This window comes from Mobula birostris, chromosome 22 (genome assembly GCF_030028105.1).
Source record: "Mobula birostris isolate sMobBir1 chromosome 22, sMobBir1.hap1, whole genome shotgun sequence".
NCBI classification, from domain to species: Eukaryota; Metazoa; Chordata; class Chondrichthyes; order Myliobatiformes; family Myliobatidae; genus Mobula; species Mobula birostris.
The window spans coordinates 56,522,268-56,549,691 of NC_092391.1; the positions used below are offsets into that span (position 1 = coordinate 56,522,268).

General features: G+C 45.8%; 1 protein-coding gene across 1 annotated transcript in view; it reads left to right on the forward strand.

Moving 5' to 3' along the window:
• galnt9 (polypeptide N-acetylgalactosaminyltransferase 9) overlaps positions 1–27,424 on the forward strand; it is a 213,235-nt gene that overhangs the window by 56,784 nt on the left and 129,027 nt on the right. The window contains exon 5 of the mRNA XM_072240818.1: positions 8,817–9,014. Within this exon, the coding sequence (XP_072096919.1) occupies positions 8,817–9,014 (198 nt within the window). The remainder of the gene's footprint in view (positions 1–8,816; positions 9,015–27,424) is intronic.

The following is a 27,424-nucleotide window of genomic DNA, read 5'->3' on the forward strand; positions in this document are numbered from 1 at the left end:
TATTACCTGCCCTTCCACCTATCTTCATATCTCATCTGCAAACTTGCCTCTGTAATTCCCTTTACTCTACTGTAATACTGATACATCTGACCTTAGCTTCTCCTTCTCAGATTTCAGGGTGAATTCGATCGTATTATGATCACTTTCCCCTAAGAGTTCTTTTACCTTAAGCTCTCTAATCAATTCTGCTTCATTGCACAACAGCCAGTCCAGAACAACTGATCCCCTAGTGGGCTCAACCATGAGCCGCTCTAAAAAGCCATCTCACAGGCACTCTAGGAAAATCCCCCTCCTCGAATCCAGCACCAACCTGATTTTCCCAATCTATCTGCTGATTGAAATCCCCCAAGATTATTGTAACATTGTCCTTTTGGCATGCATTATCTATCACCTGTTGTAACTTGTATACCACATCCTTACTACTGTTTGGGGGTCTGTATACAACTCCCATCAGAGTTTTTTTACCCTTGAAGTTCCTTAGCTCCCTCCACAACGATTCAACACCTTCTGACCCTGTGTCACCTCTTTCTAATGATTTGATTTCATTTTTTACCAACAGAGCAACGCTGCCCCTTTGACTTCCTGCCTGTCCTTTTGATACGATGTGTATCCTTGGATATTAAACTCCTAGCTGTAATCTTCTTTCAGTCATGATTCAGTGATGCCTACAACATCATACCTGCCAATCTGTAACTGTGCTGCAGGTTCATCGACCTTATTCCATGTACCGCACGCATTCAGATACAACACCTTCAGTCCTGTATTCACTCTTTTCAATTTTATTCGCCTTTTACATTACAACTCACCCTGTTGACTGCAATTTTGTCCTATCAGCCTCTCCTTGCTCGGAGTCTCACTACATATTGCTTCTGTTTATTAAACCAACTACCCCACCTTCAGTACTATCACTCCAGTTTCCATCCTCCGGCCAAATTAGTTTAAACCCACCCAAACAATTCTAGCCAACTGCCGTCCCCTTTGTACAGGTCATACCTTCCCCAGAAGAGTTCCCAATGATCCATAAATCTGAACCCTTGCCCCCTGCACCAGTTCCTCAGCCAGACACTCACCTGCCAAATCATCCTATTCCTACCCTCACTGGCACGTGGCACAGGCACCAATCCAGAGATTACTACCCTGGAGGTCCTGTTTCTCAGCTTTCTACCTAGCCCCCTAAAATCTCTCTTCAGGACCTCCTTACCTTGTCTACCCATGTCACTGGTGCCAATGTGTACCATGACATCAGGCTGCTCACCCTCGCCCCTGAGAATGCCATGGACCTGATCCAAGACATCCCTGATCCTGGCACCAGGGAGACAACGTACCATCAGATGTCTCTATCACACCCACAGAGCCTCATCTCTGTTCCTCTGACTATGGAATCTCCTTCCAAAACTGCAGTCCTCGTCACCACTCTGTTCTTCTGAGCCACAGCACCAGACTCGGTGCCAGAGACCCCGTCACTGTGCCCCCCCCACCCTCCGTTAGGTCATTGCCCCTCAATAGTATCTAAGTTGTATACCTGTTATTGAGGGGAAGGGCTACAGGTAAACTCTGCACTGGCTGTGCATTCCCCCGCCCTTCTTCTGACAGACCTCAGTTACCTGCCTCCAGCAACCTAGAGACGGCTACCTCCCTGTAGCTCCTGTCTATCACCTCCTCATTCTCCCGTAGAGTCAAAGGTCATCGAGCTACAGCTCCAGTTCCTCAATACGTTCTCTCTGGAGTTGCAGCTCAGTGCACCTGGAGCAAATGTGTTTATCCGGGCGACTGGAGGTCTCCCACACCCAGAACACTGCCCCTGGAGCTATTCTTATTATTCTACTACTTTATACTTTATTGTCGCCAAACAATTGATATTAGAACGTACAATCATCATAGTGATATTTGATTCTGCGCTTCCTGCTCCCTGGATACGAATCGATAGTAAATATTAAAAAAATAAATTATGAATCATAAATAGAAACTAGAAAAATGGAAAGTAAGGTACTGCAAAAAAACCGAGAGGCAGCTCCGAATATTTGGAAGGTACGGCCCAGATCCGGGTCAGAATCCATTCAGCAGTCTTATCACAGTTGGAAAGAAGCTGTTCCCAAATCTGGCCATACGAGTCTTCAAGCTCCTGAGCCTTCTCCCGGAGGGAAGAGGGACAAAAAGTGTGTTGGCTGGGTGGGCCATGTCCTTGATTATCCTGGCAGCACTGCTCCGACAGCGTGCGGTGTAAAGTGAGTCCAAGGATGGAAGATTGGTTTGTGTGATGTGCTGCACCGTGTTCACAATCTTCTGCAGCTTCTTCCGGTCTTGGACGGGACAACTTCCATACCAGGTGTGATGCACCCTAGAAGAATGCTTTCTACGGTGCATCTATAAAAATTAGTGAGGGTTTTAGGGGACAGGCCAAATTTCTTTAGTTTCCTCAGGAAGTAAAGGTGCTGGTGGGCCTTCTTGGCAGTGAACTCTGCTTGGTTGGACCAAGTCAGGTCATTTGTGATATTGACCCCGAGGAACTTAAAGCTTTTGACCTGTTCCACTTGCGCACCATGGATGTAAATTGGGTCGTACTATGCCCTCACAGATGAGGAATGAACAAATAAGGAAAGAGGGAGAGTAACTTACATGACAATTTACCTCACCCAGCCTGATCTTGCCTGAGCCTGATGAGTCAAATCCACTCTAAAGACTGTCACACTCCAAAATAATGGCCACTCACTTGCCTTGAATTATTCTTATTGGTCCTTTCTAGTGAATCCCTCTTGTTGATTGGTCAGTCCTCAATGCAGAGAAACTGCCCCGAAGCTCTGCCTTTGAAACCTCAGTCTCTATCCTGATTAAAAAGTAGCTTTTTTAAGTACCCCTTGCTGTGAATTGTCCATCTCAATGACAATCGACAGTCAAGGGCTCTCTGGAGAGAGGGTGATCTCTTGGTTGGCCTTCTTCTGGGCCTGGACAAGCAGGCCATTCGTAGCTCAATTCACCGGGGGTATCTCCTAATCGGCCTACTCCTGAGCCTGGACATCCAGGCCATTCACGGGTCCAGGTGGCAGGCAGCTGAGGGCTCTATCCATGCTGACCTGGGAGAGGGTCGCTCCGGGGATCTCCTGGTGGGACAGCTCCTGGGCCTGGCCAAGCAGGTCATTCTTGGGTCCAGGTGGCTGGCAATCAAGTGCTCTCTGGGGAAAGGATCACTCAGGGGATCTCCTGGTCAACCCGCTCCTGGGCCTGGCCAACCAGGCCCTTCATGGGTCCAGGCAGTGGGGAGTTGAGGGCTCTAGGGATTTCCTGTTGGACTGCCCCTGGGCCTGGCCGAGCAAGCCATTCCTGGATCCAGATGGCAGACAGTTGAGGGCTCTGTCCGAGACTTCAACCTGCTCCTCTTCCGGAATTAGATCCACCCCATTTGTCCCTGGAGAAGGAGAATGCGGTGCCCATGAGCACAAAGTGGGATTTCCTAGAATGGTGGGCCCCTCAGGGTCTTGAATGTTTGTAGATAGTAGTAATGGTGTTTTAATTTGAAACTGTAAACATAGAGCACAGAAAACTACAGCACAAAACACAGGCCCTTTCGCCCATCTAGTCCGTGCTGAACCATTTAAACTGCCTAGTCCCATTGACCTGCAATGGGACCATAGTCCTTACCCCTCCCCTCCACATACCTATTCTCTCGAACGTTGAAATCAAAATTGTATCCACCACCTTTGCTGGCAGCTCGTTCTGCACTCTCATGACCTTCTGAATGAAGAAGTTTCCCCTCATGTTTCCTCTTTCACCTTTCACCCTTAACCTATGACCTCTAGTTGTAGTCCCACCCAACCTCCGTGGAAAAAGCCTGCTTAAATTTACCCTATCTATACCCCTCATAATTTTGTATTAGAAGTTAGCAGTTTAATAGCGACTGATTATCTTAGCCGCTTTTCTTGAGGTTGCAAGAGCCTTTTGCAGATTCTCAACCTCCGCACTGTTGACGTAGAGTGCATTGTTGATGTATGTGCATGTGTTGATTGAAGTCAATGGCCTGCTCTTGTGTTTTATTGACATGGAGGGAAAGGTTGGTATCATGACATCATGTCACTCGGCCCACTACCCCCTTCCTGTACTCAGAGTCATCATTAAATGAGATACAGCCCACCACAGTGGTATCATCTGTAAACTGGAAGGTGGAGTTAAAGCAGAACCTGGCCACGCAGTGTTGAGTATACAGGGAGTAGCGTAGGGAGCTGACGATGAATACCCCTGGAGCAGCCATGTTTAGAATAGTCATCTAAATGTTCAACCGTTGGAGTGTCTTTTAAACAGTGTTATTGCACCTGCCTCAAACATCATCTCTAGCAACTCGTTCCATATTCAGCAGCGGTCCCCAACCACCGGGCCGCGGACCGGTACCGGGCCACGAGGAAACAATATGATTCGGCGATATGAGTCAGCTGTACCTTTCCTCATTCCCTGTCACGCCCACTGTTGAGCTTGAATGCACGTGAGGTCATTACCCACGTGTCATCCATGTCAGGGCGGGAAGGAGATCAACTCCTCAAGCTTGCAAATGACGGTGCGCTGAAAAGTATGTTTGACATAACATCTCTGCCGGCATTCTGGATCAAAGTCAAGGCTAAATATCCTGAGATAGCCACGAAAGCACTGAAAACGTTGCTTCCATTTCCAACATATCTCTGCAATGAATGCAACGAAAACTAAATTGCGGAATAGACTGGACATAAGGAATCCCCTTCGAGTATCGCTGTCTCCCATCACCCCTCGATGGCACCGTGTTGTTGCAGGAAAACAAGCCCAGGGTTCCCACTGATTCAGCGATATTGGTGCGTTGCAATGATTTTATATGTTCATAGGGGGAAAATATGTCCTGTGTGTTTAATATCCAAACGTTACTTAAAATGTTATGATGCTATTGACTTATAAGTGATTTAGATAACCATATAACAATTACAGCACAGAAACAGGCCATCTCGGCCCTTCTGGTCCGTGTCGAACGCTACTCTCGCCTAGTCCCACCGACTTGCACTCAGCCCATTACCCTCCATTCCTTTCCTGTCCATATACCTATCCAATTTTTCTTTAAATGATAATATCGAACCTGCCTCTACCACTTCTACTAGAAGTTCGTTCAACACTTACTTCAAGCTCCCCTGTCCTCCATTGATAATTGACTTATCACTATATTCATGCGAGGAAAATATGCAGTGTGTTTAATATTAAATTCGTTAGATAAACCCTTTTAGAAACGAAATTGAGTGTATTAGCAACTTATCACCTGTATTCCAGTCGTGATTAACATCACCCCCGTACAGAATCGCCAAAAACGATTTGTAGAAAAAAATCAGGATGTACAAGCATACGCAGGTCACGCATGCACACTGGTGCCCACGCAAGGCTTCATGGTCATTGTAGTCTTTCTCGGGGTAAACACAACGTCTTTGACTGCTACTCTTGTCCGTTGGCAATCCCACCCCCCCCCCCCAGGGGTCAGCCGGTCCGCAAGAATATTGTCAATAATATACCGGTCTGCGTTGCCAAAAAGTTGGGGACCCCTGATATACAGTACATAACACTCTCTGCATGAGGAGGTTGACCCTCAGGCCCTTTTTAAATCTTTCCCCTCTACCTCAAACACCTACGCCCTCTAGTTTTTGATTTCCTTTCTTTGGAAAGATGACAGTGTGCCTTCACCCTATCTATGCCCCTCGTGATTTCATGCTGCAAGTCTGATTCACTGATTTACTGGAGGACAGCAGTGGAGCTACGGGGCCTTGGTAATAGTGAGGACTTGGCCTCAGACCGCAGTATCGCCTGTTTACAGCCGCCCAGGGGAGAGGCGTCGGAGTCAGTACACTCCACTGGAGGTGGTGTGGTATGGTATCCAGGCGGGAGTCAGTACTGCTCTCCAGTGTTCGCTCGGCAGAAGACAAGCTGTATTGTGTTCAACTGCAGACTGCTGCAACATTCCTGGACTCAGGGACTTGGATTATATATTTTTTTTGTGTGACTGTATTTTAGATTAGATTAGATTAGATTATGAGGACACGCAGTCCTCTTTTATTGTCATTTAGTAACGCATGCATTAAGAAATGATACAATTTGTTCTTCCAGAATGATATCACAGAAACACAAAACAAACCAAGACTAAAAAAAACTGACAAAAACCACATAATTATAACATACAGTTACAACAGTGCAAAGCAATACCGTAATTTGATGAAGAACAGACCATGGGCATGATAAAAAACCCAGCGGCCTCAATGACTACAGACCGGTGGCATTGACCTCCCACATCATGAAGACCCTGGAGAGACTTGTTCTGGAGTTGCTCCGGCCTATGGTCAGGCCACACTTAGATCCCCTCCAGTTCGCCTACCAGCCCCGACTAGGAGTTGAGGATGCCATCGTCTACCTGCTGAACTGGATCTACGCCCACCTGGACAAGCCAGCAAGCACTGTGAGGGTCATGCTTTTTGACTTCTCCAGTGCGTTCAACACCATCCGCCCTGCTCTGCTGGGGGAGAAGCTGACAGCGATGCAGGTGGATGCTTCCCTGGTATCATGGATTCTTGATTACCTGACTGGCAGACCACAGTACGTGTGCTTGCAACACTGTGTGTCCGACAGAGTGATCAGCAGCACTGGGGCTCCACAGGGGACTGTCTTGTCTCCCTTTCTCTTCACCATTTACACTTCGGACTTCAACTACTGCACAGAGTCTTGTCATCTTCAGAAGTTTTCTGATGACTCTGCCATAGTTGGATGCATCAGCAAGGGAGATGAGGCTGAGTACAGGGCTACGGTAGGAAACTTTGTCACATGGTGTGAGCAGAATTATCTGCAGCTTAATGTGAAAAAGACTAAGGAGCTGGTGGTAGACCTGAGGAGAGCTAAGGTACTGGTGACCCCTGTTTCCATCCAGGGGGTCAGGGTGGACATGGTGGAGGATTACAAATACCTGGGGATACGAATTGACAATAAACTGGACTGGTCAAAGAACACTGAGGCTGTCTACAAGAAGGGTCAGAGCCGTCTCTATTTCCTGAGGAGACTGAGGTCCTTTAACATCTGCCGGACGATGCTGAGGATGTTGTACGAGTCTGTGGTGGCCAGTGCTATCATGTTTGCTGTTGTGTGCTGGGGCAGCAGGCTGAGGGTAGCAGACACCAACAGAATCAACAAACACATTCGTAAGGCCAGTGGTGTTGTGGGGATGGAACTGGACTCTCTCACGGTGGTGTCTGAAAAGAGGATGCTGTCCAAGTTGCATGCCATCTTGGTCAATGTCTCCCATCCACTACATAATGTACTGGGTGGGCACAGGAGTACATTCAGCCAGAGACTCATTCCACCGAGATGCAACACAGAGCGTCATAGGAGGTCATTCCTGCCTGTGGCCATCAAACTTTACAACTCCTCCCTTGGAGGGTCAGACACCCTGAGCCAATAGGCTGGACCTGGACTTATTTCATAATTTACTGGCATAATTTACATATTACTGTTTAACTATTTATGGTTTTATTACTATATATCATTATGGTGCAACTGTAATGAAAACCAATTTCCCCCAGAATCAATAAAGTATGGCTATGACTATGACTATGAAAAAGTTTCAAAGTCTCTTGAAAGTCCCATCATCTCACGCAGACAGTTGAAGGAAGGAACTCTCCCTGCCATGAGCTTCCAGCACCACAAACTTGCTATTGTTGCACCCTGGAAGCATCCGACCACAGTCCGACTCTGAGTCCGTCCAAAAACTTCGAACCACCGAGCACTGAGCACCACCTTTGCCGAGCGCTTCGACCCTTACCCCGGCAACAGGCAATAGGCAAAGCCGAGGATTTGGGGCCTTCCCCTCCGGAGATTCTCGATCGCACAGTAGCAGCAGCAGCAAAGCAGGCATTTCAGAAGTTTCTCCAGATGTTCCTCCGTGCTTCTTCACATCTGTTTCCATCAAATCAGGATTGTGCATAGCCCCTACTTAACAAATACGATATCATTTCGGAGTGGCCGCGCGCGCTGCGTCACGCCGCCATCTTCTCCTACCCCCCTGCAGATATCTTATATGTGCCTTTCGGGTAGATGGAGCTCGTCAGCCTGGGAAGGCAGTCCATCTAAGAGAGGAAAAACTCTAATTTCAAACCATCGCTGCCTTGCGGCCATACCCACTCATGGGAATGGCTTCAGGAGTAAACCCTGAGGACAAATCCGGAAATGGAGTCCCTAAGGCAGTCTGACGTTGCCTTCAACCTTGCTCTGACAACTCCTGCGACAACACTGGTGCCAAGCTGTGTCGGCCCTTGCCCTTCCCTTGGACAACATCAGTGTCATGGAGAGTGGAGACTTGCTGCATGGGCAACTACCAGTCTTCCATACAACCTTACTCAGGCCTGCTCCCTGGAGAGGTCCAGGTGCAGATCCATGGTCTTACTAGACTAACAGATGCCACCACCATATGTGCCTTGTGCTGTGTGCTGTTGGTACTGTGTTTTGCACATTGGCCCTGGAGTAAAGCTATTTTGTTTGGCTGTATTCATTGGGCATTCATGTATGGTTGAATGACAATTGAAAGTGAGTTATGGTCAGTAGGTTAAGTGGTCATTGTAAGTTGTTCTGTGAATAGGCTGGGGTAAATCGGTGGGGCGTTGAGTGGTGCAGCTCCAAGGGCTGGAAGGGCTCATTCCACACTGTATCTCCAAATAAAATTAAATTCCGACTAAAGTGTCCCAGTTGCAGAGAAAGTGCAGTGCAGGCCGACAAGATCGTAATGAGGTAGATCAGCATCCCACAGGAGTGGTCCTGACCTGAATCGTTCCGTTGCTTTGCAGGGTGCAGCCGGTTCTGAGCAGGATTAAGGAAGACCGTACGCGGATCATCCTGCCGGCCATCGACAACATCAAGTACAACACGTTCGAGGTGCAGCAGTATGCCAACGCGGCCCACGGCTACAACTGGGGCTTGTGGTGCATGTACATCATTCCACCGCAGGAGTGGCTCGACCAGGGGGATGAAGCTGCGCCAATCAGGTCAGCGGGACCGGGGGGAGTGGCATCCAAGGAGGGTGGGGAGAGCAGTAATGATGGGGCTCACTGAGTGGTGTGGGTGGGTGTTGTGTATCTGTTCACCAGGCAACAGGAGGGTCAGTGACCAGAGGACATGGATCAGAGGATGGGCATGTTCCTCTATTGCGTGTTGTTATACGATGGACACAGAATCAACAGGGGTGTTTAATGGGGCAGTGGGTAAATTCTAGAGGGGACACAACTATGGGCAGGGAAGTGAGCTAAAAAGAGCCAGTATAGGAACAATAGGATGAATGGCCTCCATAAATCACAGTATTGAGTACAGGAGTTCAGATATTATGTTGAAGTTTTGTAAGACATTGAGTGGAGTAAACAGTCGATGTTTCAGGCCGAGATCTTTTATCAGAGATGTTTTCAGTTGGGATGTCATGTTGAAGTGGTATAAGATGTTGGTGCGGGACAATTTTGAGTATTCAAAGTTCAAATTGAAAATACAAAGTAAATTTATTATCAAAGTACATATATGTCACTATATACAACCCTGAGATTTATTTTCTTGTGGGAATACTCAATAAATCTATAGAATAATAACCATAACAGAATCAATGAAAGAGCACACCAAATTGGACTTTCAACCAGAGTGCAAAAGACAATTGACAAATAAATAAGCAATAAATATTGAGAACTTGTGCTGAAGAGTCCTTGAATGTGGGTCCATATGTTATGGAAACGTTTCAGTGACGGGGCAGGTGAAGCCAAGAGAAATTATCCCATTTGGTTCAAGAGTCTGATGGTTGGGAGGTAATAACTGTTCCTGAACCTGGTGGTGTGAGTCCTGAGGTTCCTGATGGTAAAAGGGAGAAGAAAGCATGACTTGGTGGTGGGGGTCCCTGATGATGTGTGCTGCTTTCCTGCATTTACGTTTCATGTAGATGTGCTTGATGGTTGGGAGGGTTTTCCCATGATGGACTGAGCCATATTGGCTACTTTTTGTAGGATTTTCCATTCAAGGGCATTGGTGTTTCCATACCAGACTGTAATGTAGCTATTCAATATGCTCTCCACAACATGTCAATAGAAACTGGAATTTTCCTTTATATAACATCAATATAAATCGCACTATATAGCTATAAAAAAAAAGAGGGAAAGTTGGTAGCTCATTGTTAATAAGCCGTTGACCCGCTGAACGCTGATGCCATCTAATCAAAACATTTTACTTTCGCTGTTGTGCCTGTCATTTGATTTGACTGCCTGACATCATTTACTTGTGTTGTGAGTTGTGGTTTGTGTTTGTTTGGTGTATGTTACAAAAAAAATTTAAAGAGCCATGTGGTTTTCAGGCCGTGTACAAATTTCCTGCTCGGAGCAATGGTTGGTCCTGTAATTAGAGGGGATGTTAGTTTTCACCTTCTGTTAAACTACAGAGTCATTTCATTTTTAAAATCTTTTTATTGATATGTAATCTTCTACAGCTATAAAATACAGAAGTTCAGCAAATTAGTATATATATAATTAATAAAGCTGAAGAAAAAAAACTTATATATGCTAATAAAAAAAATTATATAAGAAAAAGAAGGAAAAAGGAGAACCCCAACTAACTGAAAAAAAACCCCACTAACTACAAAACAAAAAAAAAGAAAAAAAAACCCATTAGGAACCAACTCCCGGAGCAGTACATCTTACAATCATTTATATAGATAAAAGAGGAAAGAGAAAACAACAACCACCAAATCACATTTATATAACATAAAATTGAAAGGAAACCATATAAATTAATTCAAATTAAATGATAATATTTGGCAAAAGAGCCCTACCTTCTCTCAAAGTCAAATCGGGGATCAAAAGTTCTACCTCTAATTTTTTCCAAACTAAGACATAACATTACTTGGGAAAACTATTGAATTAGTGTAGGAGCAGAGGTAACTTTCAACTTCAATGAAACAGCCCTTCTTGCCAACAATGTAACGAATACAATTACATGTTGGATTGAAAATGAAATACCCTGAATATGATGTGGAACTATTCCAAATAGAATAGTCAATGTATTAGGTTGTAAATTAATTTTCAAAGCTTTAGAAATTGTAGAAAATAAAGATTTCCAGAAAGATTTCATGAGGGACATGACCAGAACATATGTGACAAAGTAGCTACTTCATTTTTGCACCTATCACAGTAATTATCTATATTAGGAAATATTTTGGATAGCCTCTCCTTTGTTAAATAATAACGGTGAACAATTTTAAATTGAATTAAACAATGATTGGCACATATCGAAGAAGAATTAACCATTTTCAGAACTCGCAACCAATCTTCATTAACAAAAGTCATATTAAGTTCTCTCTCCCAATCCTGTAAACTACAGAGTCAGTCAGCTCCAAAATGGGCACAATCCTCCCCACCATCGAGGACTTCTTCAGGAGGCAGGGCCTCAAGAAGACAGCATCCATCACAAGGACCTTCCCGTCCAGGACATGCCCTCTTCTGGATACTACCATTAAGGAAGAGGTACAGGAGATTGAAGACACACACTTAAGAAGTCTAGACTCTACCCATGAAGATCAAGAGGGGCACAAATTTGACTGGGCGTCAGTGAAAGTCATGGCGCAGCATGCAGGAGAATTCCTAGAAGCATGGTGCTCTGCCAATATTTCTGTAAATAGACACGTAGACCTCAATCCTATTTATCAGCCAGTGCAGGCAAAATCTCAGACTAGAACACCCGAAGTTCTCCCCACAGCTAATCAGCGACAAGACTTCCTCCCCATATCACAAACGAGTTCCTGTAATGATGGCCAATCAGCTGATTGATAAATATACAAAGACCAAGCATTCGGAGGACACACTTCAATCAACAGTGCACTGACGATGTCTTCTCGCACGGTGACGAAATGTTTGCAAGTAAATTGCTAAGACTGGAGAACAACTTAACTCATTCATTCAGGGTCTGCTTCTTCCTCTCCCCCATAAGATGTCTGAACTTCCCAGGAACCCACGAACAAGGCCTTGTTATTCTCTTTTTTTCTTGTGCTATTACCTTAATTTGCAATTTAAAGTAAATTTCATGTCTTTGCATTGTACTGCTGTTGCAAAACAACAAATTTCACAATGTATTCCGGGTAAAGGATTCAATTGCATTTTGGAAGCCTGCTCTCAGAGTAACATGGATGAACTGGCCAATGAAGCCTCCTTCATCCCCTATGGCAACAGCAGCCTCTATCTTGGATGGCCACTTTGAGTTTCCATGGCAACAAGGTGCTCCGGCCCAGGTAATGAGGACGTGGAACTGGCTAATGGGTCGTGCACTTGGCAATGGATGGAAGTTCAGAGCTTACCTGTGGGAGAGCTCTCTGAGAAAAGGCTGCCTGAAATGTCTGCATTAACAAAGCTTAGTTGTTACACCATTGGAACTAATTTATTCCAGAATAATTATGCCTCATTGTTGTACATCTCCAAGAGACTTGATCAATACTCCTGAATGTTATTGCAGAGCAGAGATGTTTATGCAGGGAGAGGTACTGGTTTGTTGGTTTTTGAGCAGTCTTTGAAAGCTCAATAATAACGGCTCTATTTTAATTAGCTCCTGGGAGATAAAGTGGTTAACACCAAAAAAGGAAGCGCCTACATTTCTGTCTCAAATAAGAGAAAATCTGCAGATGCTGGAAATCGAACCAACACACACAAACTACTGGAGGAACTCAGCAGGTCAGGCAGTATCCAAGGAAAAGAGTAAACAGTTGATGATTTGGGCTGAGACCCTTTATCAGGTCCTGTTGGAGGGTCTTGGCCCAAAACATTTTTCAGGTCCTGTTGAAGGGTCCTTTTTCAGGTCCTGTTGAAGTGTCTCGGCCTGACACGTTGATGGTTTATTCTTTTCCATAGACGCTGCCTGACCCGCTGAGTTCCTCCAGCATTTTGTGTGCGTTGCCTAGATTTCAGCTGTGATTTTTATATTATCACGTGACCTCTTGAGGCCAATTAAAGTTCAAAGTAAATTTATTATCAAAGTACATATATGTCACCCTGAGATTCATTTTCTTGTGGGCATACTGAACAAATCTATAGAGTAATAACCATAATAAAATTAATGAAAGACCGCACCGACTTGGACATTCAACCAGAGTGCAAAAGATAACAAACTGTGCAAATACAAAAAGCAAGAAATAATAATAATAAATAAATAAACAATAAATATGAAGAACATGAGATGACGAGTCCTTGAAAGTGAGTCCATTGGTTGTGGGAACATTTCAATGATGGGGCAAGTGAAGTTTGTGATAAAGGAGGAGGTAGTGTTGGGTCAAGTGAAGTTGAATGAAATTATCCCCTCTGGTTCAAAAGCCTGATGGTTGAGGGGTGATAACTGTTCCTGGACCTGTGGTGTGGGATCTGAGGCTCCTGTACCTCCTTTCTGATAGCAGTAGTGAGAAGAGAGCATGGCCTGTTTGGAGGGGGGTCTTTGATGCTGGATGCTACTTTCCTGTGACAACATTTTGTGTAGATGTGTTCAGTGTTTGGGAGGGCGTTACCCATGATGGACTGGGCCATTTCCATTACTTTTTGTAGGATCCATGACAACCACAGTGAATTCATTCAGATCCACAGATGAGTCCTTGAACACGGCCCAGTCCACTGACTCAAAGTAATCCTGTAGCTGGTGCTCTGCCTCCCACGACCACTTCTTTGTTGTCCTAATCTCTGGAGTTTTGCTTTTTAGCCTCTGCCTGTATTCAGGTAGGAGAAGGGCAGTCGAGTGATCTGATTTACCGATGTGGTCTGGGCCTGGAACGGTAGGCATGCCTTCTCTTCGTATAACAGTGGTCTGCTGTGTTGGGACCTCTGGTGCCTCAGGTTATATGCTGATGGTAATTGGGCAGGGATTTCTTTGAATAAGGCTGATTGAAGTCCCAGACTATGATCTGAAATGTGTCAGGATGAACTGTTTCTTGTGTGGAGAAGGCATCATGCAGTATCTCAACTGCTTGATTAGAGTTGGCTGGTGGCATGCAAACTGCAGTTAGGATTATGGAGAACTCCCCAGGCAAATAGAATAGATGTTGCTGAAAAGTAGGGAATGGAGCAGATGAACCGGTACATAGGAGGAGGCCGGAGCACCCGGAGGAAACCCAGGGGTCACGGAGCGAGTGTACACTTTCCTTACCGACTGCTGTGGAAATGAACCTGGATTGCTGATGCGAGCTGCTACATCACCTCAGTTTGTACAAACTCAGAGTGTGTATGTTCTCCCCGTGACCGTGTGGGTTTCCTCCACGTGCTCCGGTTTCCTCCCACAGTCCAAAGACGTGCCGGTTGGCAGGTTAATTGGTCATTGTAAATTGTCCTGTGATTAGGCTCAGATTGAATCAGGGAATTGCTGGGCAGCGTGGCTCAAAGGGCCTATTCCACACTCTATCAAATAAATTAATTAATAAATAAATGCCATGATGCCCATTCGATGGATTAGTTTGATTTTCCCGCCAGGTCTTCCTGGAGGTGTATTGTCGGTGACAGCAGGTATCTGGCCTTACGAGGCCAGAGGCACTTGACCTGTCCAAACTGCAGTATTGACTGAAATGAGTCTGTTACCGTCACATGTATTGAGACACAGTGAAAAGCTTATCTTTCATTCTGTTCACACAGATCAGATCATTACACAGTGCAGTGAGGTAGGACAAGGTAAAACAATAACAGAATGCAGAATAAAGTGTAACAGCGACCAAAAAAGTACAGTGCAGGTAAACAATAAAATACAAGATCATAACAAAGTCTATTGTGAGGTCAAGAGTGCACCTTATTGTACAAGGGGTTATTTAAGAGTCTGATAACAGCGGGAGAGAAGCTGTCCTTGAGCCTGGTGGTACGTGCTTTCAGGCTTTTGTATCTTCTGCCCGATGGGAGCGGGGAGAAGAGAGAGTGTCCGGGTGGCTGGGGTCTTTGATTCTTGACTTCGGGAAGGGTAAGGCAAGGGAACACACACCAGTCCTCATAGAGGGATCAGAAGTGGAGAGAGTGAACAATTTCAAGTTTCTGGGTGTCAATATCTCTGAGGACCTAACCTGGTCCCAACATATCAAGTCAGCTATAAAGAAGGCAATACAGTGGCTATATTTCATTAGGAGTTTGTGGAGGTTTGGTCTGTCACCTAAAACACAAGAAAATTTCTGCAGATGTCCTGTGGGGAGCATTCTAACTGGCTGCATCACCTTCTGTAATAGGGGTGGAGGGGAGGTGAGGTTACTGCACAGAATCGAAGTAAGCTGCAGAAAGTTGTAAAATTAGTCAGCTCCATCCTGGGCACTAGCGTGCGTAGCATCCAGGACATCTTCAAGGAGTGATGTCTCAAAAAGGCAGCGTCGATCATTAAGGACCCCCATCACCCAGGACATGCCCTCTTCTCATTGTTACCATCAGGAAGGAGGTACAGGAGTCTGAAGCCACACAATCAGTGATTCAGGAACAGCTTCTTCCCCTCTGCCATCAGATTTCTGAATGGACACTGAAACCATGAACACTACCTTACTAGTTTTTTTTAATTTCCTATTTTTTTGCACTACTTATTTAACTATTTAATATCTGTATACTTACTGTAATTCATTTTTTTCTCTCTACAAACGGGTTTGTATTATTTAACATATTACAATGTACTGCAAAGTTAACAAATTTTATGACAGATGCCGGTGATATTAAACCTGATTCTAATTCCCATACTCATAGTTCTTACATTCTTATATGATCAAGAACAGGCCGTTCAACCCTTCAGAACTGTCCTATCTTTCAGTGGGAACATGACCTACTCTGCGTCTCACTAACAGCCTCAGTGTGTCCGTGTGCATGGATATACTTGTTTGATCAAATTTGAGGTGGGACCTCGGGCCGGCCTCACAAGTGTGCGTGGGGTCACAGGGGACAATGAGACATGGCAAGGCTTAATCCAAGAGACTCTGCTGATGCTGGAAGTCCAGGGCCACACACACACACACACACACAAAATACCAGGGGGCCTCTGCAGGTCAGGCAGCATCTTTAGAAATGAATAAACAGTCGATATTTCAGGCCGAGACCCTTCATCAGGACTGGAGAGGAAGGGGGAAGGAGCCAGAATAAGAAGGTAGGGAGAGGGGAAGGAGGACAAGCTGGCAGGTGATAGGTGAGGAGGAAGGTGGGTAGGTGGGAGAGGGGGGAGGAAGTAAGAAACTGGGACACCTTAGGTCTTCGGGACTGGAAAGGAAAGGGGAAGATGCCAGAATAAGAAGGTGAGGAGAGGGGAAGGAGGACAATCTCGAAGGTGATGAGTGAAGGCTGGTGGGTGGGGGAGGGGAGGATGAAGCAAGAGCTGGGGGGGTGATAGGTGGAAGGGGCAAAGTGGAGGAGGAGGAATCTGGGAGAAAGAGAGGTGGGTGTTCAGCCCAGCAGCTGATGCGTGAGCGGGGATTTGTGGGGAAAGTGTAGCTGGAAGGGCGAATGAGTGCTAGCCTTCAGCTGAATGTGAGAGCTTGGCGGGAATGGCTTTTAGAGCACTGGTGACACTGCCGTCCGTGCTATAAGAAAGGTTGTTGAGGACGATGCAAATGGAATTTGAAAGGACAGGGTGGATTTGCATTAAGTTGATATTGAAGGTTTCAGACCAAAGTGCAGGGTTCCAGTCCTGAGGGAACCTATTCAGCAGAGTTTTATGTGGCTACTTGCTTCAGCACAGAGGAATCCTGAGAGCACTGATCAAAGAGAAAACAAGCTATTGATTAATTGAGCCATGTTGCTGTTGTTTATGGAGCTTGGCACCACAACGTGCAGACAGAAAAGCAATTAATCTATGATAACAACAATGTCAATACCGGAGAGAGTCTTGTCAGTGCAGGATGTGTACTTGAGACAAGATCCTTGTACCAGAGCAACACACACACACAAAATGCTGGTGGAACTCAGCAGGCCAGGCAGCATCCATGGAAATGATTAAACAATTGACACTTTGGGCAGGTGCCCATTACCAGGACTGGAAAAGTACAGGGAAAGTCAGAGTAAGAAGGTGGGGGGAGGGGAGGAAGAAGTACAGAGTGGCAAGTGAGAGGTGGAACCGGAACAGGGGGAAGGGGATGAAGTAAAGAGCTGGGAAGTTGATTGTTGAAAGAGATAAAGGGCTGGAGAGGGGGGCAATCTGATAGGAGAGAGTAGAAGGCCATGAAAGGGAAGGGGGAGGAGCACCAGAGGGAGGTGATGGACCAGTAAGGAGATGAGGTGAGAGAGGGAAATGGGAATGGGGAATGGTGAAGGAAAGCAGGCGGGGTGAATTCCCAGAAGTTTGAGAAATAGATGTTCATGCCAAGAGGTTGAAGGCTACACAGACGGAATATAAGATGTTGCTCTTCGAACCTGAGTATGGCCTCATCGCAATAGTAGATGGACTGACATGCTGGCCTGAAACGTCGACTGTTTATTTATTCCCATAGATGCTGCCTGATCTGCTGAGTTCCTCCAGCATTTTACTATAAGGTAACATAAGATATAAGAGCAGAATTAGGCTAATTGGCCCATCAAATCTGCTCTGCCGTTTCATCATAGATGGTCCAATTTTCCAATCTGCCCCAGTCTCCTGGCTCTCCCCATATCCCCTTGTGCCTGGCAAATCAAGAATCTATTAACCTCTGCCTTAAATATACATAAAGACTTGGCCTCCACAGCTGCCTGTGGCAAAGAATTCCATGGATTCACCACTCTCTGGCTAAAGAAATACCTCCTCATCTCCATTCTAATAGGATGCCCCTCTATTCTGAGGCATTGTCCCTCTGTCTTAGAAGGCTGTGACGTCTGATCTTTATGTGCATTGCCCTGGATTTCCGGCATCTGGAGATTTTCTTGTGTTTGTGATACTACTACTCCTGTACCAGTTGCTTGGTGCAGATTTAGAGAAAGTTTGAATGAGTTCTGATGCAACGTTTAGACCTGAAATATTAACATTTCCTTCCCTCCCGCACCTGCAGTTTGACTTGCTGAATTCTTCCACCAGATCATTGTTGCTGCAGCTATCAGTATCTGCGGTGTCCTTGTTTCATAGAGTTATTAGCAGTACGGTCTCTCGGGTCGAGTACGATGTCCTCTTAAGTGGTTGTCTATTGGCGGAACCTCAGGTAGCCGTAGAAACCGATCTGGGATCCTCATGTTCTGGTGCAGTGCGGCCAAGAGCAAGTGGTGGTTGTGGTTAGTGGTCAAGCACCTTCGCTTCATCCGCCACAAAAAGAGGGGTTTCCCGGTGGCCACCCATTTCAATTCTAGTTCCCATTCCCATTCCGACATATCTACTGCCACGATGAGGCCACACTCAGGTTGGAGGAGCAACACCTTATAATCCATCTGGGTAGCCTCCAACCTGATGGCATGAACATCGACTTCTCCAATTGCCAGTAATCCTACCCCCCTTTCAGCATTCACCATTCCTGTTTCCCTCTCACACCTCCTTTTCCTACCTGACCATCACCTCCGTCTGGTGCTCCTCCCCCTTCCATGGTCTTCTGTCCTCTCCTATCAGATTTCCTTTCTCCAGCCCTTTATCTCTTCCACCAATCAATTTCCCAGTTTTTTACTTCACCTCCTCCTCCCCTCCTGGTTCCACCTATCACCTGCAATCTTGTACTTCTTCTTCCCCTTCCTTTCCAGTCCTGATGAAGGGTGTTGGCCCAAAATGTCAACTGCTTACTCTTTTCCATAGATGCTGCCTGGCCTGCTGAGTTCCTCCAGCATTGTGTGTGTGTTGCTTTGGGTCTTTTGGTTGTTCAGTCTCGCATTTCATACCTACCCCTTGTCCTCTGCGGTGTGGCAGAGATCGCTGTCATGTAGTGCAGCTTCCTCTTAAACAGATTTCTTCCAGGTGTATCCATTGAGTGCCCTGTCTTCCCAGTTTTAGATGTAATGTTGAATTTCCTCAGGCTGATTTTGATGTTATCTTTGAAGCGTTTTCTTTGCCCACCAGGGGCGCGATGACCTTCCTTCAACTGGAAGTAAAGGATCTGTTTGGGGAGACGTGAGTTAGGCATCTGAGTGGCATGACCTAACCATCAGAGTTGGTGTTGCATTATCGTGTTGGAGATGCTGGTCAGGTTGGTTCATAGGGCTAAACAACATAGAAACAGGCCCTTCACCCAACTGGTCCATGCTGACAAGATCCCCATCAAAGGCAATCCTGTTTGCCCATATCTCCGTAACCCTTTCCTATCCATGTACTTGTCCAAAGTGTTTCCTTAAATGTTCTTTATGTACCTGCCTCAACCACTTCCTCTGGCAGCTCATTCCATATACTGACCACCCTCTGGGTGAAAAAGTTGTCCCTCAGGTTCCTAGTAAATCTCTCGCCTCTCGTCTTAATTCCTTGCCCTCCAGTTCTTGATTCCTCAACCTTAGGAAAAAGGCTGTGTGTATTCACCATCTCCACGCCCCTCGTGGTCTTGCAGGTTTTCGTAATTAAAACGGCGTGAGGCATTTTATGTTTAAGAGAAACAGAAACAACTCCTTTATTGTCCGACAAGCACTGAACACCAAGCATGGTAACGGCTTCACGTAATTGTGTCATTACGGCACAACAGCCTTTTTAAAGTGAATGCCAACTCACTGTCGGTGGTTGTGAATTAAGTATGTTTCCATCAATATCATTACCCTACAGTTATATACACCTCTATAAAATCACTCCCCATTGTCGAATACTCCAGTAGAAACTGTCCCATTCTCTCTCCGTAACTCAGGTCCCGGCAACGTCCTTGTAAATCTCTTTTGCAATCTTTCCAGCTTCATACAGCAGGATTTCCAAAACTGAACACAGTACTCCAAATGCAGCCTCACCAACATAAACATACAGGCCCTTCGGCCCTCGATATTGTGCCAATCTTTTAACCTATGAATCCAATCCTGCACTCCCGTGCAGTCCTCCATTTTTTTCATAACTATGACCTCACAACTTCTATACCGAGTGCCCAGGCTGATGAAGGCCAGCGTGTCGAAAGCCTTCTTCACTGCCCTGTCTACCTGTGACATCATTCTCAGTGGAAATGTGCCCCTCGTGTTTCCAACGTTTGAATAATCTCCTTTTAGCAAGTCAGGTCTGGCCCTTTAGTTCATATTCATCCTGTAATCTGTAATAACATGCACGCACACCAATATGCACCAGCATACACCAACACACACACACTAACCACCACCCTCACACCAACACACACCAATACACACTCACACCAACACACCAGCACACACCATCACACACACACCAACACACACACACACTAACCACCAGCCTCATACCAACACACACACACCAATACACACTCACACCAACACACCAGCACACACAGATACCAACACACACTGACACCAAAACACATAGATACCAACACATACCAGCACACTAACCAGCACCCTCACACCAACACACACTAACATACATGCACACACTAACCACCACCCTCACACCAACACACACTCACATCAACACATACCAGCACACACCAACACACATGCACACCATCACACACACCAATGCACACACACACGCATGCGCACACACACACATATGCACCAACACATGTATACACACACACACACACACAGGAAATTGGAGCAGGGTCAGGCCACTGATCACTGGTGATTCTGCACCCCCCAGTAAGTCGAGTCTGTTCTGACTGTAACCTGAAATCCAGTGTCCCACCTACCCTGGTAAAGCTTTCACCCTCTTGCTTTTCAGCAACCTGTCCAGCTCTGCAGTTCACTGGGCTAGTCCAGCTCTGCAGTTCACTGGGCTAGGCTTTGTAAAGCCTGGTGGGGCCACGACTGGAGGAGTGTGTCCAGCTTTGGCACTGCAATCTTGGAGAGATGTGAGGAGGGAGAAAATTCCCCAGGGCCATCCCCTCAGGGTCAAATTAGATATCTCCCATCTCACTTTATACCTATAACTCTAAATTTGCCAAACTTGGGGACAGACACTGCATTCACCTTATCTTCACTCATCATGATTTTGCACAAGGTAAGAATTAATATTCATAATGTAACTCATGTTTATATTCATAATGTAACATGGATGGAAGACTTCAGTTCTGTGCACGTGTTGGAGAAGCCTAAGGTTTTCTCCTCGGAACAGCAGAGCTGCTGAGGGGACCTGAAACCTGGATTTAAATTCATGAAGGGTATATTACAGATTTGTTTCTTCAGGTTGTTACAGACGGTGGGGTGCGGCGGGGGGGGGGGGGGGGGGGGTAGTGGTAATAGGAATAAGCTACCACTACCTATTAAATGCTCCCAATGGTGTGTGACTCAAATAGCCTCGACAACCAGTTCAGCTCCTGGCCTTCACCTGTGGCTCAGCTACTAAACCTGGTAGAACCATTTTGACTGACGGGAGAAGGGGCAAAGGCAGGTCATTGGCACCTTAAAACAAGTTGCTCCGGGCAGATGAGGCTCGTCAGTCCTGGTTGGCAGCTCATCTAGGAGAAAGAAAACTCTAATCTCAAACCTCTGCTGCCTTGTGGCTGTGCCCACTCGGGGAGTAAACCCTGCGGGAAAATCCAGAACTGGAGTCCCTAACGCAGTCCCATGTCGAGTTCAATGTTGACTGGCAACTCCTGTGACACTGCTGGGGCCAAACTATATCGGTCTCTTCCGTTTGTTTGGGTGGAGAGCGGGAGCTTGCCACATGGGCAAGAGTTTGCGCTCCATCTCGTACTGCCCAGGCTTGTGTATCACGTAGACAGTCAGACTCAACATCCATAGTCAACCCTGGCCAATGGAGGGCCTCAGTATTACAGATGAAATAAAGTGGGACTTTTCCCGTCAGCAGAGGAGCCAAGAAAATGAGGATGTAGAAAGAAGATGACCAGAAAAAGAGCCAAAAAAGACACAAGCAAAACTCCAAATTCCACGGAGTAGGGCTATAAGCAAAGGCAGAGGTGGCTGTAGCATTCAGTAAGGCTCACAGAAAAAAACATTGGCAGTGCAGTTGGGAGAAGGACAAGCCAGGTCACTATTGTCCAGAGCCAGTATGGTCTTCCTGGGCTTGAATGGCCTCTTTTCCAAGCTGTAATCATTCCTGACCATCTGATTTTTATCCCCAACACAAGAGATTCTGCAGATGCTGGAAATCCAGAGTAACACACACACAAACACACACACACACACACAAACACACACACACACACACACACACAAACACACACACACACACACACACACACACACACACACATATACACACATACACACACACACACACACACACACACACACACACACACACACACACACACACACATTAAATGCTGGCAGAACTCAGCAGGTCAGGCAGCATCTACGGAGAGGAATATACAGTCGACATTTTGGGCTGAGGCTGGATCTCATCCATCTAGATGATGGATAGAGCTCTTAAAGACAGCAGAATCAAAGGTTATGGGGATAAAGCAGGAAATGGATACTGATTGTGGATGATCAGCCATGATCACAGTGAATGGCGGTGCTGGCTCGAAGGGCCGAATGGCCTATTCATGCACTTATTGTCTATTGTCTAGAGCGAGAGGATGAGCCGTGTGAGAATAGGACCAAACAGGAGTGACAGTGGAAACGTGTGCATGGAGTCGGAGGAGGTAGCAGAGGTACTTAATGAATACCCCAGTGAAAAGGACCTTGGTAATTGTGGGGATGACTTACAATGGACTGAAATGCTTGAGTATACAGACATTAAGAAAGAGGATGTGCTGAAGTTTTTGAAAGGTATTAAGTTAGATAAGTCACTGGGACCAGATGACTATGGGAAGCAAGGGAGGAAATTGCTGAGACTCTGGCGATGATCTTTGCACCATCAATAGGGACAGGAGAAGTACCAGAGGATTGGAAGGCTGCTAATATTGTTCCCTTATTCAAGAAAGGGAGTAGGGATAACCCAGGAAATTATTAACCAGTGAGTCTTACTTCAGTAGTGGGCAAGTTGTTGGAGAAGATCCTGAGATGCAGGATTTATGAGCATTTGGAGAGACATGATCTGATTAAGGATCGTCAGCATGGCCTTGTCTAGGTCAGGTCATACATTACGAACCTGACTGAATTCTTTAAAAAAGTAACAGAAAATATTGATGAAGGTAGAGCAGTGGATGTAGTGTATATGGATTTCAGTAAGGCATTTGATAAGGTTCTCCATGCAAGGCTCCTTCAGAAAGTAAAGAGGCATGGGATCCAAGGAGACCTTGCTTTGTGCATCCAGAAGTGGCTTGCCCTCAGAAGGCAAAGGCTGGTTATAGATGGTTTGTATTCTGCACAGGAGGATAGTGACCAGTGGTGTTATGCAGAAATCTGTTCTGGGATCCCTCCTCTTTGTGATCTTTATAAATGACCTGGATGAGGAAGTAGAAGGGTGGGTTAGTAAGTTTGCTGATGACACAAAAACTTGGGGTGTTGTGGATAGTCTAGAGCAGCCATCCCCAACCACCGGGCCGCGGACCAGTATCGGGCTGCAAGGCATGCGCTACCGGGCCACAAGGAAACGATATGATTTGGTGATATGAGTCAGCTGCACCTTTCCTCATTCCCTGTCATGCCCACTGTTGAGCTGAAACGCACGCGAGGTTATGACCTGTGCGTCATCCATGTCAGCGCGGGAAGGAGATCAACTCCTCGAGCTTGCAAATGACGGCGGGCTGAAAAGTATGTTTGACATAACATCTCTGCCGGCATTCCGGATCAAAGTCAAGGCTAAATATCCTGAGATAGCCACGGAAGCACTGAAAACGTTGCTTCCATTTCCAACATATCTCTGTAATAAATGCAACGAAATCTAAATTGTGGAATAGACTGGAAATAAGGAACCTATTTGAGTATCGCTGTCTCCCATCACCCCTCCATAGGACAGTCTTGTTGCAGGAAAACAAGGATTCAGCCCAGCGCTCCCACTGATTCAGCGATATTGGTGCGTTGCAATGATTTTATATGGTCATACGGGGAAGATATGCGCTGTGTGTTTAATATCCAAATATTACTTAAAATGTTATGATGCTATTGACTTACAAGTGACTTATATAACCATATAACAATTACAACACGGAAACAGGCCATCTCTGCTCTTCTAGTCCGTGCCGAACGCTACTGTCACCTCCTCCCACCAACCTGCACTCAGCCCATAACCCTCCATTCCTTTCCTGTTCATATAGCTGTCCAGTTTAACTTTAAATGATAATATCGAACCTGCCTCTATCACTTCTACTGGATGTTCGTTCAACACTTATTTCAAGCTCCCCTGTCCTCCCCTGATAATTGACTTATCGCTATATTCATGCGAAGAAAATATGTGCTGTGTGTTTAATATTAAATTCATTAGATAAACCCTTTTAGAAACAAAATTGAGTGTATTAGCTAATTATCACCTGTATTCCGGTCGTGATTAACACCCCCCCACGAACAGAATCACCAAAAACGATTTGCAGAAAAAAAATCGGCACGTGCACGCATGCGCACTGGTACCCGTGCAAGGCTTCATGGTCATTGTAGTCTTTCTCGGGGTAAACACAACGTATTTGACTGCTACTCTTGTCCGTTGGCAATCATTCCCCCCCCACCCCCACCCCCGGTGGGCCGGTCCGCAATAATATTGTCCATATGAAACCGGTCCGCAGTGCAAAAAAGGTTGGGGACCCCGGGTCTAGCGGGTTGTCAGAGGTTACAGATGGACATTGATCAGATGCAGAACTGGGCTGAGAAGTGGCAGATGGAGTTCAGCCCAGATAAATGTGAAGTGATTCATTTTGGTACTTCAAATTTGAAGACAGAATATAATATTAATGGTAAGACTCTTGGCAGTGTGAGGATCAGCGAGATCTTGGGGTTCATGTCCATAGGACACTCAAAGCTGCTGCACAGGTTGACAGTGTGGTGTGTTGGCATTCATCAACCAAGGATTGAGTTCAAGAGCCGTGAGGTAATGTTACAGTTATATAAGATCTTGGTCAGACCTCACTTGGAGTACTGTGTTTAGTTCTGGGATGTGGATTCTATAGAGAGAGTGCAGAGGAGATTTACAAGGATGTTGCCTGGATTGGGGAGCATGAGTGAACCTGACCTGTTTTCCTTGGAGCGATGGAGGATGAGAGGTGACCTGACAGAGGTGTATAAGATGATGAGAGGCATTGATAGCCAGAGGCTTTTTCCCAGGGCTAAAATGGCTAACACAAGGGGAATTAGTTTTAAGGTGCTTGGAGTAGGTACAGAGGGAAAGTCAGAGGTAAGTTTTTCACACACAGAGTGGTGGGTGCTTGGAATGTACTGTTAGTGAAGATGGTGGAGGCGAATACAATAGGGTCTTTTAAGAGACTCTTAGATAGGTACATGGAGCTTAGAAAAATAGAGGGCTATGCGGTAGGGAAATTCTAGGTAGTTTGTAGAGTAGGTTACATGGTTGGCACAATATTGTGGGCTGAAGGGCCTGTAATCTGCTGTAGATTTCTATGTTTCTATCTAACGCTGGGTTCCAGACAGAATGTCAGCTCCGGGGTAAGTGTCTGCAAGAGTTACAGAGATGTAGTGTCCCTGCCTGATCCCCTCATTGCAACAAGACAAATTGCTTTCGTCTCCCTTCTCAGCCCAGAGCAGTCAGAACTGATGTCGAAAAGGTTAGAACAGCCTGTGATGTTTTGTTTCAGATGAATGACCTTGTCAGGAAGAATTAACTATTAATTCAAACCAACATGGGAAAGGATTTGTGCCTTCGTCTGCCTCTCGTGCTTGATGCTGCCTGGGCCACAGCTGAGGATATCCACTCCCGATACCTCTGAGTCTCTGATTACCCCCGTTTAGGCAAACTATATTGTATTAAGGATTGTGGCTTACTTTGCAATATGTGTCTCTCAGAATAAACAAATTATTAGTCTCAGAATAATACTGTCTCTAATTAATAGATTACCAATATGTTATTGGTTTTAAAAAGTTCAAAGTAAATTTATTATCAAAGTACAGATATGTCACAATATACAATCCTCAGATATGTTTTCTTGCAGGCATACTCAATCAAGTCAAATAAAAATCAAGTTTAATTATCATTCATCCATACATGGATACAGCCAAATGAAACAGCGTTCCGCTGGGGCCAAGGTGCAAAACATACATAGTACATTCAAAACAGCGAGCAAAAAAAGAACATAGTCACAGTGAAGAGGGCACATATATAGTCCAAATCCTGAACAACATGCCCCGCACATTGATGGTCCAGTTCCAGGCAGAACGCAACCACTGTCATCCAGCCTGTCATTAAATCCATAATGGAATCATAACTACAACAGAAAAATGACTGGTTTTTGATTTATTTAAACTGAACATTCCCTAGTCTGTTTTGAGGGCTCTGTGGTTTGATGTTTAACATTCTGTTATTCGCTCATTTTTTGCTGTTTGCGTGATTTGTTCTTGTTTTTGCGCGTTGGGTGTTTGACATTTTCTTTGAGCAGGTTCCATGGTGTTCCGTTGTTTCGCGGCTGTCTGTGGGAGGACCAGTCTCGGGGTTGTACACACATACTTCGATAATAAATAAATAAACTTTGGATCTTTTATTATTGTCACATGCACCAACTACAGCATGGAAACACTGGACAATGTGTTGCCTAGCAACCAAGTCCCCCCAGCTGTGTTTTGCTGATATCTTTCTAACCTTTTCCTGTCCATGGCATTACCTTCTTCTTAGGCCCATCACCACTACTGCGGCACAGGCCACTGACGGCAGCTCACCACAATCCTCTGTCCTGGGCCTGTCCTCCACATTGTCCCAGTTGTAGCCCGTTTTCTCCTTCCTCTCCCGGGGATGATGCCTGTAGAGATTCTGTTGCCTTTTCTGGAGCACTGGGTTTTTATGGGATGGGGTCACCAGCCCCACGTCCAACCTTCCTCTCTTCACAGCCGGGCTCGGACCGTCCATGGTGAAGTTCACCTGCACCAAGATACAGTGGGAAGCTTGCATGATTTCTCCTTCTAATCCCCACTCAGATTTTTTACTTCTTCTCACCTGCCTATCACTTCCCCCTAGGTCCCCTCCTCCTTCCCTCAGTCCCTTTCTCCACTCTCCCCTCCTATCAGATTCCTTCCTCTCCAGCTCTCCACCCACCTGGCTTCACCTTCTAGCCATCCTCCTTCCCCTCCCCCCACCTTCGCATTCTGGTATCTTCCCCCCTCTTTCCAGTCCAGATGAAGCGCCAACAGTTTATTAATTTCCATGGATGCTGCCGGACCTGCTGAGTTGCTCCAGCATTTTGTGTGTGTTGTCCTACATACAGATCAGATCGTTACACAGTGCACTGAGACAGAACAAGGTAAAACAATAACAGAATGCGGAATAACGTGTAACAGCGACCGACAGGGCACAGCGCAGGTAAAGGATAAAGGGCAAGATCATAATGAGGTAGATGGTGAGGTCAAGAGTCATC